Raw genomic sequence first — 14,539 nt, forward strand, 5'->3', positions numbered from 1 at the left:
GCCATGCCGTGGGTGTGTGGGTTGGTTGGGGGCATTGTGACAGCAGTGCCTGCTGTGAGCACACGTCCCCAGAGCGTCCCCGATGGGACTGAGCCCTGCTGGCACTGTGAGCATGAGGAGCTGCTGTGGCACCAGCACCCAGCACCTGCCTGATACCTCTTCCCCTGTCCAGGGAATTCACAGCTGCTGCTGGTGGGGTTCCTGACCAGACCCTGGCTGAGGTTCCTCCTGCAGCAGACACATCCCAGGCCTCCCCAGCCCCCGGTGCTGCAGCTCCTGCTCAGCTGCCCTCTGTCACCTTCCCCAGGTCCATCCATGGCAGCAGTGTCACACCCCTCCTGCTCATAAAACGGGGGTTTTATCTCCATTTATCCAGCTCACATTCCCTGGCTGTTTCCCCTGGTACAATATCTTGGAGATGTGGTCATGTCCTTGCTTAGGTCTTGGGCTCAGCACCACCGCTGTGGCTGTGCCCCATTTCCCTCACAGTGGGGCCCCTCCCTCCTTGTGCTCAGCCAGGTGACCTGGCTTAATTAATCAGGGTTAACGACCGGTTAATTACAGGGAGCAGCATCACCCTCAGCCTCTGGGTGCAGGCTTGGTGTGATCCCTCCTGCCAGTCCCGCTCTCCACTGGGGCACGAAGGAGCTGCTGCCTGTTCGTGCCCTGTGTCCATGGGCATGAACAAACATTGCTGATTTGTAGATTTCAGTGTTTGCCCGGCGTTTTCTCCTCTGTGTTGTGGTAAAGTGGCTGCACTGGCAGCACCTGAGGAGCATCTGGTCTGAGACACCGCTGCTCCATGCCAGAACAGGGGCTTTTCCAGTCGGTAATTTTTTGCCGAGAGTCAGTTTGCTCTTTGGTTTGGGCTCAGCCAGCAGCTCTGCAGTGCACAGAGCAGGTGAAGGGACACCAGGGACCAGATGTACCCCCAGAGGCAGCAGGGTGAGATCTGGGAGCGATCCCAGCTGGAAAAAGGTTGGGAAATTGAGGTGCACCACAGGAATGCAGAGGAACTGGAGCCAAGCCTAAAGCTGCAGGTACTGGTGATGGCTGGAGCACAGGACAGACGGGGGGATCCTGTCCAGAACAGCTCTGTCCCAGCTGGTGGGGATGGGCTGTCCCTGGGGAGACACAGCAACGCTCCAAACCTCCCCACTGTGGAGCTTTGTCCCCTGCCCCTCTGCCAGGACTGTGCCCACCGTCCCTCTGCTCTCCCTGCAGGTGCACCGTGCTGCAGGGGACACCGGAGATGCTGTGGAGGGCTCGCCGTGGGACAGGGAGGAGGTGGAGAGGTACGGGCACAGATGGGCGCTGCCAGACGGGGGTGCCGGGAGCTGCGGCCATGCCCGATGTCCGCACCTGACGGGGGAGCTGTGGCCGTGCCCCGATGTCCGCACCTGACGGGGGAGCTGTGGCCGTGCCCCGGTGTCCGCACCTGACGGGGGAGCTGTGGCCGTGCCCCGGTGTCCGCACCTGACGGGGGAGCTGCGGCCGTGCCCGGTGTCCGCACCTGACGGGGGAGCTACGGCCGTGCCCGGTGTCCGCACCTGACGGGGGAGCTGCGGCCGTGCCCGGTGTCCGCACCGGACGGGGGAGCTGCTGAACCCTTCAGGGGGGTCTGGGCCAGCGCTGGGGCGGGGAGGGCGTGGGCTGGCTGTGCTGGGGCCAGCAGGGTGGGAGCGAGCGCAGGTGCGGCTGTGGCACACCTGGGCCAGGTGGGCAGCCAGCCCGGAGTTCAGGGCAGTGCGGGGACAGGGGACAGTGGCCGTGTCCCCCACAGCCCGGTGTGTCTGTGCTCTCTCCCCAGAGCCTGCCTGCGCTCCGAGCAGAGGCTGGAGGTGCAGGAGCAGCTGCTGGCCCTGCGGCACTGGCTGGACGCCGTGGAGAAGCGGCTGCTGGCGCTGCCAGAGCCCGGCACGGCCCTGCAGGTAACGCCTGGCCCCAGGCCGTGCAGAGCCGGGCAGGACCAGCCCACGTCTGCACCGAGGCTGGTGAGGTCTTGGTCCTTGCGAGGGAGGAAGAGACCTGGCCACAGCTGGCTGGGAGACCCTGCAGCACAGCCCTGAACCGGCCGGGGTCGGGTCTCCTGTGCCCGGCTCCCTGTCCCCAGCCCAAGGGTGCTGTTGGCCTGGAGGGAGCCCCATGACCCTGGCAGGGCTCAGGGTACCACTGCCTTGGAGCCCTGCTGGCCACAGGGCCACCACCTGCACTGGTGCCACTGCCACAGCTCGTGGCACTGTTACCTGGGCATGGGAGAGTGGCCAAACACCAGGGGTGCACAGCTGGGCACAGGGGGTGTGAGGGGTGCACAGCCAGGCAGGGGGTGTACAGGCTGTGTGAGGGGTGTCCAGCCAGGCACAGGGGGTGTACAGGCTGTGCATGGGCCGTACAGCTGGGCACAGGGGGTCTGAGGGGTGTACAGCCAGGCACAGGGGTGTACAGCCAGGAACAGGGGCTGTGTGGGTGTGCATGGGGTGTACAGTCAGGCACAGGGGGTGTGTGGGTGTGTGAGGGGTGTCCAGCCAGGTACAGGGGTGTACAGCCAGGAACAGGGGGTGTGAGGGGTGTACAGCTGGTAACAGGGGCTATAAGACTGTGTGAGGAGTGTACAGCCAGGCACAGGGGGTGTGTGGGTGTGCATGGGGTGTACAGCCAGGCACAGGGGGTGTCCAGCCAGGCACAGGGGGTGTGTGGGTGTGCACTGTGTGTACACCTGGGCACAGGGAGTGTACAGCCAGGCACAGGGGGTGTGTGGGTGTGCATGGGGTGTCCAGCCAGGCACAGGGGGTGTGTGGGTGTGCACTGTGTGTACACCTGGGCACAGGGAGTGTACAGCCAGGCACAGGGGGTGTGCACCTGTATCAGGGGAGTACAGCCAGGCACAGGCACAGGGAGTGTGAGGCTGTGCATGAGGGGTGTTCAGCTGGGCACAGGGGGTGTGAGGGGTGCACAGCTGGGCACAGAGGGTGTGAGGGGTGTTCAGCTGGGCACAGGAGGTGTGAGGCTGTGTGAGGGGTGTACAGCCGGGCACAGGGGGTGTGAGGGGTGTTCAGCTGGGCACAGGGGGTCTGCACCAGTCAGGGCAGGTGGGATGTGTGCCCAGCCCTGCCTGCAGAGCCTGTGCTGCTGTGCCCTCTGCCCAGGCACAGGAGGTGTGAGGCTGTGTGAGGGGTGTACAGGTGGGCACAAGGGGTGTGAGGGATGTACAGCTGGGCACAGGGGGTGTGAGGCTGTGTGAGGGGTGTACAGCCGGGCACAGGGAGTGTGAGGCTGTGTGAGGGATGTTCAGCTGGGCACCGGGGGTGTGAGGGGTGTGCAGCCGGTCACAGGGGGTGTGAGAGGTGTACAGTCGGGCACAGGGGTGTTAGGGGTGTTCAGCTGGGCACAGGGGTGTTAGGGGTGTACAGTCGGGCACAGGGGGTGTGAGGCTGTGTGAGGGGTGTTCAGCCGGTCACAGGGGGTGTGAGGGGTGTTCAGCTGGGCACAGGGGTGTTAGGGGTGTACAGCCGGGCACAGGGGGTGTGAGGCTGTGTGAGGGGTGTTCAGCTGGGCACAGGGGTGTTAGGGGTGTTCAGCTGGGCACAGGGGGTGTTAGGGGTGTACAGTCGGGCACAGGGGGTGTGAGGGGTGCTCAGCCGGGCACAGGAGGTGTTAGGGGTGCTCAGCCGGTCACAGGGGTGTGAGGGGTGTTCAGCTGGGCACAGGGGTGTTAGGGGTGTACAGCCGGGCACAGGGGGTGTGCCCCTGTCAGGGCAGGTGGGATGTGTGCCCAGCCCTGCCTGCAGAGCCTGTGCTGCTGTGCCCCCTGCCCAGGCGCGGAGCCGCAGCGGGAGCAGCGCAGTGGGGGCTGCCGGCCGCCCCCTCCTCGCCGCCCCTCGCCGGCTCCTTTTGTTCGAGGCCTGGCCGGCACACGGGCTCCCTCGGCACACATGACGGCACAAACTGAAAGGGCCATTCATCCCGGCCCCGGCGCAGACAAAGCCGAGGCCGCACAGAAACCCACCCGGCTCCCGGGATCTGAGGCTGTGCATTCCAGCCGACCGCTCCCGCCCGGTGCCCCGCGCCGGGCTCCCCTGCCCGGGGCGCCCGTGCCACCCCGAGCCCGGTACCTGGGGCTGCGGAGCGTGCCGGGCGAGCTGCCGGCGGGCGCGGGGGACGGAGGTGGCGAGCGGCTCCGAGCCGCATCCTCAGCCCCTGCCCAGCTTCTGCCTGGCAGGCCCCGGCCGGGCTCTGCGGGCGCTGTGGGTGCCCGGAGTGCCGTGGGGCTCAGCCCCCGCCGGTGCCCGGCCCCTCGGTGCCAGCAGAGGAAGGCTCCAGAGCCGTGCGGGGAGGATGATGCCGAGCTGCTGCAGGACGGCGCGGAGCCACCGAGGCCCTGGCAGATGCTAATTCCCGGCAGCGTCTCTGGCAGCAGACAAAGCCCCCGGCCCCGCCGCCCGCCGCTCCCAGGAGACCCCAGGGAGCCCCATCCATCAGCGTGGCCGACGCGCCTGCAGCGGCCCCCCGGCTCCCGGGGCCCAGCGAGGGGCACCCGTGCGGCTCTGGGGGGCAGGATCCAGTCCTGGGGGGCTCCCAGAGCCTGGGAGGCCGAGCCAGGGCAGGATGGGGATGGGGTTCACACCAGGGGCAGGAACAGCCCCCGGCTGGGCACCTCCGGCTGCCCCCTGGTCCCTCCAGCACCCAGGGTGGCAGCGAGGGGGTTCTGGAGACCCAGGCCTGCAGCACCCTGGCTCTCAGGGTGGGATGCAGTTTAGCATCTCAGCAGCCCAGCCTGACCCCCCTCAAACCCAGCCCTGCTCCACTGAGCCCCCCTGGGCCCTGGCTGAGGGGTCCCCATACCCAAAGAGCCCCAGGCAGTGGGGCCAAGCCTCTCAGTGAGCACAGCAGCCACTGCCTGGGGGCCAGAGGAGGGTGGGGGCTGCAGCCCCAGAGCGGGAGGGACCGTGGGGCCGTGGCACCGTGGGGCAGTGACCCTGTGGGGCCGTGACACTGTAGGGCTGTAACATTCTGGGGCTGTGACACCAAGGGGTTGTGACACCGTGGGGCCATGACACCGAGGGGTTGTGCTGTCCTGGGGCTCATGGTGAGGCAGCACAGCCTGGGCCGGTTCTGATGCTGGTGTCAGTGTGGTTACTGGTACCAGAGCAGTTCCTGGTTCTGGTGCCGGTGCAGGTGCTGAGGTAGGTGCAGGGGCAGCAGCAGGTGCCAGTGAGAGTACGGTGCCGGTGCAGGTGGCAGTGTTAGTGACGGTGCTGGTGTCGGTACAGGTGCTGGTGAGAGCATGGTGTCCATACAGGTGCTGGAGCAGGTGCCGGTGTTAGTGCTGGTGCCAGTGCTGGTGTTGGTACAGGTGTCAGTGTTGGTGCCGGAGCAGGTGTCGGTGCAGGTGCCGGTGTGAGTGCCGGTGCTGGTGTTGGTACAGGTGCTGGTGTTAGCGCTAGTGCCGGTGCTGGTACCAGAGCAGGTGTCGGTGTTAGTGCCGGTGCCGGTCTCGGTGTTAGTGCTGGTGACGGTGCTGGTGCCGGTATTAGCGCTGGTGCCAGTGCCGGTGTTAGTGCTGGTGCTGGAGCAGGTGCCGGTGTCGGTGCAGGTGCCGGTGTCGGTGCCGGTGCTGGTGGTGGTGCCGGTGTCGGTGGTGGTGCCGGTGCCGGTGCAGGTGCCGGGGCAGCGCGGGGCGCGGGCTCTCGCCCCCCCGGGCGGCGCGGGGCGGGCGGTGGGCCGGCACCGCCCCTCCCCCGCGGGATGGCTGCGGGGCCCCGGGGGTTTCCCCGGTAACGGCGGCGATCGGCTCCCGGAGGGTTAACGGGGGCGGCGGAGTGCCCGGGGTCAGACCAGCCCCGCCGAGCCCGGCCGCTGCCGGTGCCAGGGTCTCCGCCCGGTGCCCCCCGCGCTCCCCCCGCGCCGCGGGCGCGGCGCACAAAGGCGGCGGGGCCGGGGCGGCGGTAACGGGGACCGAGTCTCCCCCCGCCGCCTCCGCCCCGCTCCCCCGCACGAGCCGGGTCCCCCCGGAGCGGTAACGGCGGCGGCGGCGCCCCCGGCCCGGCCCCATGGACGCCCCAAGCCGCCGAGGGGTGAGTGCGGGGCGGGGGCTCCGGGGCCGCGGCGTGCGCGGGGCCGGGCGGGGTCCGTGTCCCGCGGCCCCACGGGGCGGGGGGGCGAGGGTCGGGGTCTCCCCGGGTCACCACGCGTCGCGGCCCACGCACCCGCGCAGCGCCGGGACACGCGGGGGGTGCGGTGGGGTGGGAGTGCGGGGCTGCACCCACCAGGGTGGCGCGGCGGGACCGCGCCGTGGGTGTGGGTGTGCGTGCCGTGACCGCGCACGGGGGTCAGGACCGCGCCGTGGGTGTGGGTGTGCGTGCCGTGACCGCGCACGGGGGTCGCGCCCGTGCCGTGCCCCACGGCGGGTCGGGTCGGGCCGAGCAGGGGGGCTCAGGGTACCCCGGTACCCACGGCAGGGGCGCGGCCAGGGTGGGTGCGTGTGGGCTCGCGTGTGCTCCCCACGCGTGTGCGGGGCTGCCACAGGTGCATCTCATGTCACGGCTGATGCGGGCGTGGGGGTCCCATCGCTGACGCCCCCCAACCCCGGGCAGGGCTGCGAGCGTGGGGTTTGCCTGTGGGAGGGGTGTGCACACGGGTGAGAGTGAGTGTGCGTGTGTTTGCACACGCGTGTGGTGAATGTGTGTGTGTTTGCACACGTGTGTGGGGTGTGCGTGTGTTTGCACACGCGTGTGATGAGCGTCCGTGTGTTTGCACACGCGTGTGTGGGGTGTGTGTGTATGTTTGCACACGCGTGTGGTGAATGTCCGTGTGTTTGCACACGTGTGTTTGTGTGTGCACACGTGTGTTTGTGTGTACACACGTGCGCAGGGGCGTGTGCCCGGGGCCGGGGGTAGCAGCACTGCGGCTGCGGCGGGGGGGCTGCCGGGGGAGGGTCCTGCCGGGTCACGCCGGGGATTTATGGCTGCGGCAGGGCTCGCAGGCAGGCGAGGCCACCTGCCCGTCCCCGCTCGGCGCCCCCAGCCCCCGTTCCCCGGGCAGATGCTCCTCGCTGGCTGCTCCTCGTTAATCCAACGGCGCAGGGCGATGCCGGGCGGGAGCATCTGCCCCTCCCCTGCTGCCGCTGCCGCGTCCCCTGCCCAGACGCGTCGGACAGGCACCCTGGGCACCGCCTCGGGGTCCCCTCCCTGCGCCAGGCCCCGGGGACGGCCGGTGTCCCCTCTGCCTGTCCCGGTAGCCTGGCTCTCGGCAGCGCTTTGCTGGGGGACCCCCAAGACCGGAGGGCGAGGTCAGGCAGCACCGTGCAGTGAGGGGGTCGAGGCGAGCGGCACCTGGGGGTCCCGCGGTGGTCCCGCTAACGCGCACCCCTGGCTCATTGCAGGCCGGGATTTGAGGCGGGGGCCCGGCGCCCGCGCCATGGGGAACTCGGTGAGCCGGCCCAGCTGCCTGGGCGAGAAGAGCCGGCGGCCGGAGGAGCTCCTGCGGGAGCCGGGGCTGGACGCGGGGCAGCCATCCGCCGGAGGCGCCGCGGAGGCCGGGCCGGGGCTGCTGGAGAAGGCGGCGGTGCCGGTGGAGAATGGCTGGAGCCCGGGGCCCGGTGCCGCCCGCAGCCGGCCGGGCAGCCCGGTGCTGAGGCGCAGCCAGTCCGAGGTGGCCGTGCAGAACGGGGGTGCGGCTGCGCTGCGGGGGCAGGGGGGCGGCGCGGCCTGGACCCCCCCCCGGGCCGGCGCTGCCCGCAGCACCTGGTCCTGGAAGCCCGTCACCACCCGGGAGGTGACCGAGGTGACGGAGGTGACCGAGACCATCGTGACCGAGATCGTGGAGGTGACCGAGTACCCGGCGGGTGACAAGGGCGGCGAGCCCGTGGTCACCCGCACGGTCACCGTGCTGACGGAGTGCGTGGGGGAGCTCGCTGCTGCTGGACACACGGACGCCACCGAGGTGACCGACGGGCAGAGAGCCTTGCTGGGAGGACGCTGTGCCACAGGGCTGCCCTCCAGCGTGGTTTTCTCCGCAGCGAGTCCTGACCTTGGGCTGCTGTGGAGTCGCTGTCTGTGCCCCGCTGGTGTGGCCTGGGCCGCTGGCACCGCTGGCGCTGGGCACCCGGCCTGGTGCTGTAGGACAGGAGCTCCCCTCCCTCAGCTCTGGCTGGAGGGGGCCATGGGTCCGGAGGGATCCAAACGGCGCCAGGCGTGCAGCCCCTGCTTTGGGGAGCCCTGTGAAGGGAGGACCCCATGGGCTGGATGGGGCCTTGGTGTCACGGGTGTCACCTCGGGGAGAGGGCGTGGTGTGGGGGCTGCTGCCCAGCCCCATGGCTGCCCTGCACCTGCCCACACGGGCGGCTCAGCCACCTCTGCCCACAGGTGTCCTCACGGGCTGTGCCCGTCCCGGAGGAGGCAGCGGAGAGGGGCCAGGAGACGCTGGAGCGGCTGCTGGCCTGGGTGGCCGACATGGAGGAGCTGGTGAGCAACCAGAAGCCGCCGTCGGCGGAGGCCAAGGTGGTGAAGGCGCAGCTGGAGGAGCAGAAGGTCAGCAGGGCCAGCCGGCGTGTCCCGCCCACGCCTGCCCGTGCAGGATTAGGGGGCCGGGGCTCCAGCCCAGGGGCGGGAGAGGGGCACAGGAGGGCCCAGCGTGGTGTCCCTGTCCCTGCAGCTCCCTGGGTTCCAGCTCAGGGGTGGGAGGGGTGCACAGGAGAGCCCAGCGTGGTGTCCCCCATCCCTGCAGCTCCCTGGGTTCCAGCTCAGGGGTGGGAGGGCTGCACAGGAGTGCCCAGCACGGTGTCCCCCGTCCCTGCAGCTCCCTTGGGCTCTAGCCCAGGGCTGTGCCAGGGTGGGAGGGGGGCACAGGAGTGCCCAGCGTGGTGTCCCCCATCCCTGCAGCTCCCTGGGCTCCAGCTCAGAGGTGGGAGGGCTGCACAGGTGTCCCCAGCACGGTGTCCCCTGTCCCTGCAGCTCCCTTGGGTTCCAGCCCAGGGCTGTGCCGGGGTGGGAGGGGGGCACAGGTGTCCCCAGCGTGGTGTCCCCCGTCCCTGCAGCTCCTGAAGCGCCTGCTGGAGGAGCGGAGGCCGTGTGTGGAGCTCGTCCTGCAGGACAGACTGACGGCACAGGGCTCGGGCACGGCGGCGCCCGAGGGCAGCGCCGGCCTCTTCAGCCTCGGGGAGAGGTGGGACAAGCTGATGCAGGAGGCTGAGGCCAGGTGGGTCAGGGGACAGGCCCTCATGGCTGCTGGCATCCCCGTCCTGCTGGCGCAGACTCTGCCCTCTGGTGTCCCCCACACGGAGTCTCTGTGACACGAGGGACCGTCCCCATCCCATGTGCTGGGGCTGCACGGACAGTCTGTCACACAGCCCTTCCCCCTGGCCCCTCTCTGGGGACACTGGCCCCTCCCTGGGGACACTGGCCTTGCTGTGTCCCTCGTTTCAGGGCAGCACGGGGCGTGGGCACCCTGGTGAGGGGGAGAGGGAGCTTTGCTGGCCCGGGGACTGTCACTGCCCACCTCACCGGCCCTCCTGGTGCAGGTATGGCTGCCTGGAGCGGATCCTGCCGGCGGCCCAGGCCTTCCAGAAGGCTGTAGACGCCTTCCAGGAGTGGCTGGGTGCCACAGAGAGGCAGCTGGCCCAGCTCTGGCATGCTGACAGCTGCGTGGGCCGCGTGCAGGATGCCCACCAGCAGACCCAGGTGGGCACAGGTAGGGCGTGGGGTGGGCAGGGCGTGGACACGGGCACCTGTGTCATCGCTGGTCACTGCTACAGGCCCTCTGTGAGGAGATCCGCGGGCGGCTGGGAGAGCTGGATGGTGCCCTGGAGAGCGGGCAGCGCGTCCTGGAGCTGGTGACAGGCGAGTGGCAATGGCTGGGAGGGGTGGCCACAGGGACTCGGGATGGGATGAGCACAGACAGAGGCAGCCCAGGCCAGCAAGGGGTCCCGGGGCACTGGGGGTCTTTGGGGTGTGCTGTTCCCCACTGGGAGCTGTGGCTCGGGATGGGATGAGCACAGACAGAGGCAGCTCAGGCCAGCAAGGGGTCCCCCCCCACTGGGGGGGTCTTTGGGGCGTGCTGCTCCCCACCAGGAGCTGTGGCATGGTCTGAGGGGGCAGGCAGCACCTCAGGGGATGCAGAGGGGACAGGACAGAGCCTGTGGGGCAGAGCTGGGGTGGGACAGGGCTCAGTGGCAAGGTGGGTCTTGGTGGCACAGGGATGAGAGGCCGGAGCTGGGTCTGGGAGCAGGAGAAGCAGGGGTAGGAGAGGGGAAAGGTCAGCACAGAGCGGTTGCCACATGGCTGGAAGTTCCATGTCCAGGGATGCCAGTGCGGTGGCACTGATGGCGCTGTCACGCTGCCGCAGGGGAGGAGGCCCAGCTGACGCAGGAGAAGATGGAGTCACTGAGGATGCGGTACCTCATCGTGGGCCAGAGCAGCGCTGACACCGCTCACCGGCTGGGGCAGACCCTGGAGGCCTCGTCTCGCCTGGGCACGGCCCCTGAGGACCTGGCGCTGTGGCTGAGCCGCATGGAGAAGGAGCTGGGCGAGCAGGAAAGCCAGCAGGATGGCCAGGAGCCTGCAGTCACTGCCAGTGACAGGGAGAAGGTGTGGGGACACTGGGCTCCCCGAGCCCCTCACCATTCCCAGCATCGGTCCCGGTGCATTCACGCCCTCCCTGGCTGATGTCTGTCCCCCTGGTGCAGTTTGAGCAGGTCTTGGAGTCCCAGCTCAGCCGTGTGGCCGGGCTGGGTGAGCGGCTGGAGGAGATCGGCCGCGTGCAGCTGGATGCTGAGGCTCTCCGCTCGCAGCTCTCCGAGCAGAAGGTGGGTCTGCAGCAGCACCCAGGTGTCCCAGGGGCACTGACTTGGCATCCCCATCCCCGCCAGGAGCTGGCACCCACCTGTGGCTCCATTCCAGCTGCTCTCCGCCGAGATCCTGCACTGCCGGGGCCTGGTTGAGCGTCTGCTGGGGTTCTCGGAGCCGCTGCTGCGCTGCTGCCCCGAGCCCCTGCAGCAGCGCCTTCAGGTGAGCTGCGAGGGTGCCAGGGGACATTGCCAGCACCCAGGGAAGGCCGTGCCCTGTGTGGTGACTCCCTGTCCCCGCAGCCATCGGTGCAGGCGCTGCGGGAGCGCACGGAGCAGCTGTCCCTGCGCAGCGGCGCCTGTGCCGTGCAGCTGGAGCACGCCCAGTCCCTGCTCACCCAGTTCTCCGAGGCCCTCAAGGAGCTGCTGCCCTGGCTGGAGGAGACGCAGGCCCTGGGGGTGCAGCTCTCCCCCAACGCCATCAGCTACGAGGCCTTCAAGGAGCAGCAGGCGCTGCTGCAGGTGTGGGCAGGGCAGGGGCAAAAGTGACTCGCTCGGCCACCGCGCAGGTGGGAGCGGTGACGGGATGGGGGTGGCACTGCCATGGGGACCGTCGGGCTGGGGACACCCAGCAAAGAGGAGCCCTCTGGGAGCAGCAGCACATCCCTGCGGGGTGAACCCCAAGGGGCACATCCCACCCCAATGCGTCCCCGCGGCTCTTCCCCGCTGCCAGAGCCTGCGGGAGGCCATCGCTGAGCACCGGCCGCTGGTGGGGAAGCTGCAGCGCGTGTCGGCGCAGCTGCTGGAGCTGAGCCCGGAGCAGGGAGCCCCGTTCCAGCGGCGCTGGCAGGAGCTGGAGGAGCAGTACGGCCGCATCCGCGAGAGCGTGCGCCAGGCGGCGGCTCTGCTGGAGGATGCCCTGCCGCGGTACAGCCAGGTATGCCCAGCGCTGCCCTGCGGGGGCGCGTCCCCGGGGCCGTGCCCTCGAGTCACCGCGCCGCTCCGCAGCTGTCGGAGCGCATGGACCTGCTGCTGGAGTGCCTGGAGCGGCTGCAGAGCCGGCTGCAGAGCCAGCCCCCCGTCCGCGGCGACGCGGCCCACCTGAGGGAGCAGATCCGGGAGAACAGCCTGGCCCTGGGCGAGCTGGAGAAGCTCGGGGTGGCCCTGGAGGGGATCCGAGCGCAGGGCGAGGAGCTGCTGGCCACCGTGCAGGCGGTCAGCTCCGATGCTGCGGACAGAGGTACCGGCACGGAGGGGTGGGCGCGGCACGGCCGGCAGGAGATCCGTGTCCCTGTCAGGGCCGTCCGTGTGTGGGTGCTGGGGCCCCCACAGCGCCCCGATCCCCGGCCCGCTGTGCCCCGCAGGGATCCAGGAGCGCACGGCGCAGCTGCTCTCGCAGTGGGACTGCCTGCGCGGCCGCTGCCAGGAGCGGGAGCGGTGGCTCCGGGAGCTGCTGGCACTGGCCGAGCGCTTCTGGCATGGCCTGTCTGAGCTGGCCGTGGCGCTCAGCGACACCCAGCAGCTCGTGCTGGGGCTGGAGGAGGCCGGTGGTGAGCCCGAGGCCATCCGCACGCAGCTGCGCACCATGCAGGTACGGCTGGGCGGGGGCCTGGTGGGCAGTGCCATGGCATGGGCAGCGCCTGGTGTGGGCAGCGCCTGGTGTGGGCAGCGCCTGTGTGGGCAGTGCCCTGGTGTGTGCAGTGCCATGGCACGGGCAGCCGCTGGTGTGGGCAGAGCCCTGGGCAGCCCCTGTGTGGGCAGCCCCGGGTGTGGGCAGAGCCCTGGGCAGCCCCTGGTGTGGACAGTGCCCTGGGCAGTGCCATGGGCAGCCCCAGGTGCGGGCAGCCCCCGTGTGGGCAGCCCTGGGTGTGGGCAGTGCCATGGGCAGCCCCAGGTGCGGGCAGCCCCCATGTGGGCAGAGCCCTGGGTGTGGGCAGTGCCATGGGCAGCCCCAGGTGCGAGCAGCCCCCGTGTGGGCAGAGCCCTGGGTGTGGGCAGTGCCATGGGCAACCCCGGGTGTGTTCAGTGCCCTGGGCATCCCCAGGTGCGGGCAGCCCCGTGTGGGCAGCCCTGAGCCCCGTGCCCCACACAGGCCCTGCGGGAGGAGATCGACGCGCTGCAGGGGGAGCTGGACACGCTGGGCAGCCTGGGCGTGGAGCTGATGGCCTCCTGCGGGGACCCCGACAAGCCCGATGTCACCAAGAGCCTGGACGATGTGAGTGTCCTTGGGGCGGGGTTCAGGGAGGGACAAATCCTGGGGGCGTGGGGATGCTGCTTGTGGGGGTGGCATGTCCCCGATGCCCAGCAGTGCCACTGACCCCGCACCCCAGACCCCCACTGGGTGCCACTGACCCCGCACCCCAGACCCCCCCAGCAGTGCCACTGACCCCCACACAGCTCCTGTGCCCCGGAACTCCATGGTGCGCCTGGATGTCCGTGTGGTGCCACCCTTGTGCCCCGGCCACCTCCCTGGCACTAGTGACCCCTACACCCTGTACCCCTGGGGCACCACTGACCCCCGTGCCCTGTCCACGTTGTCCCCTACGTCCTGTCCCCCTGTGCCCTGGCCCCTCTGTGGCACCACTGATCCCCATGCCCTGTCCCCCACATCCCCCTGTGCCTCAGCCCTACTGTGGCACCACTGACCCCTGTGCCCTGTCCACCCTGTCCCCCACGTCCTGTCCCCCTGTCCCCCGGCCCTGCTGTGGCACCACTCTCCCCTGTGCCCTGTTCACCTTGTCCCCACGTCCAGTCCCCCTGCTTCTTGGCCCTGCTGTGGCACCATTGACCCCCATGCCCTGTCCCCCACATCCCCCTGTCCCCCAGCCCTGCTGTGGCACTGCTGACCCCTGTGCCCTGTCCACCCTGTCCCCCTGTCCCCCGGCCCTGCTGTGGCACCACTCTCCCCTGTGCCCTGTCCACCCTGTCCCCCTGTGCCCCGGCCCCACTGTGGCACCATTGACCCCCATGCCCTGCCCACCCTGTCCCCCTGTCCCCTGGCCCTGCTGTGGCACCACTGACCCCTGTGCCCTGTCCAGTCTGTCCCCCTGTCCCCTGGCCCTGCTGTGGCACCGCTGACCCCTGTGCCCTGTCCAGTCTGTCCCCCTGTCCCCTGGCCCTGCTGTGGCACCACTGTCCCCTGTGCCCTGTCCACGCTGTCCCCCACATCCCCCTGTGCCCTGTCCCTGCATTGGCACCACTGACCCCTGTGCCTGGCACAGCTCTACTCCTCCTGGCACAGCCTGAGCCGGGTGTGGACGGAGCGGAACGGGCGCCTCGAGGAGCAGCTCCAGGCCACCCTCAGCTACCAGGACACCATGCAGGTGGGGATGGGCAGATGCCCCGTGGAGGGGGCAGTGCCACCCTCCTGTCCCCGCTCAGGGGCGTGGGGGGCCGTGGGGCCAGCACGGGCCCCCCAAGCCTGCGTGTTGCCTGTCCGCAGCGGCTGCTGGAGTGGCTGGAGGCGGCCGAGCTGCGCATCGCCGAGGAGTTCCTGGTGGGCGGCGACCTGGACATGGTGCAGCAGCAGCTGGCGGAGCTCAAGGTGCTGAGATGTTCCGTGCTGGGCCGTGCTGGGTTGTGCCATGCCAAACCGTGCTGTGCCATGCCAAACTGTGCTGTGCCATGCTGGGCAGTGCCATACTGTGCTGTGCCATGCCAAACTGTGCTGTGCCATGCTGGGCCGTGCTGGGCTGTGCCATGCCAAACCGCGCTGTGCCATGCCAAAATGTGCTGTGCCATGCTGTGCCGTGCTGGGCT

At 69.8% G+C, this 14,539-nt stretch overlaps 1 protein-coding gene across 1 annotated transcript in view; it reads left to right on the forward strand.

The window, feature by feature from the left end:
- The window catches only part of PLEC (plectin), a 93,649-nt gene that overhangs the window by 52,750 nt on the left and 26,360 nt on the right, over positions 1 to 14,539 (forward strand). The window contains 20 exon segments of the mRNA XM_071418161.1: positions 1,225 to 1,295; positions 1,811 to 1,931; positions 3,777 to 4,536; positions 5,176 to 5,276; positions 5,426 to 5,774; positions 6,740 to 7,941; positions 8,364 to 8,528; positions 9,035 to 9,195; positions 9,518 to 9,677; positions 9,752 to 9,836; positions 10,342 to 10,583; positions 10,682 to 10,801; positions 10,896 to 11,003; positions 11,084 to 11,302; positions 11,514 to 11,717; positions 11,789 to 12,020; positions 12,145 to 12,371; positions 12,873 to 12,995; positions 14,002 to 14,103; positions 14,223 to 14,324. Coding sequence (XP_071274262.1) covers positions 1,225 to 1,295; positions 1,811 to 1,931; positions 3,777 to 4,536; positions 5,176 to 5,276; positions 5,426 to 5,774; positions 6,740 to 7,941; positions 8,364 to 8,528; positions 9,035 to 9,195; positions 9,518 to 9,677; positions 9,752 to 9,836; positions 10,342 to 10,583; positions 10,682 to 10,801; positions 10,896 to 11,003; positions 11,084 to 11,302; positions 11,514 to 11,717; positions 11,789 to 12,020; positions 12,145 to 12,371; positions 12,873 to 12,995; positions 14,002 to 14,103; positions 14,223 to 14,324 — 4,854 coding nt within the window.

Source organism: Agelaius tricolor, unplaced genomic scaffold (genome assembly GCF_023055355.1).
Source record: "Agelaius tricolor isolate 1412-34295 unplaced genomic scaffold, bAgeTri1.0.p SCAF_78, whole genome shotgun sequence".
NCBI lineage: Eukaryota > Metazoa > Chordata > Aves > Passeriformes > Icteridae > Agelaius > Agelaius tricolor.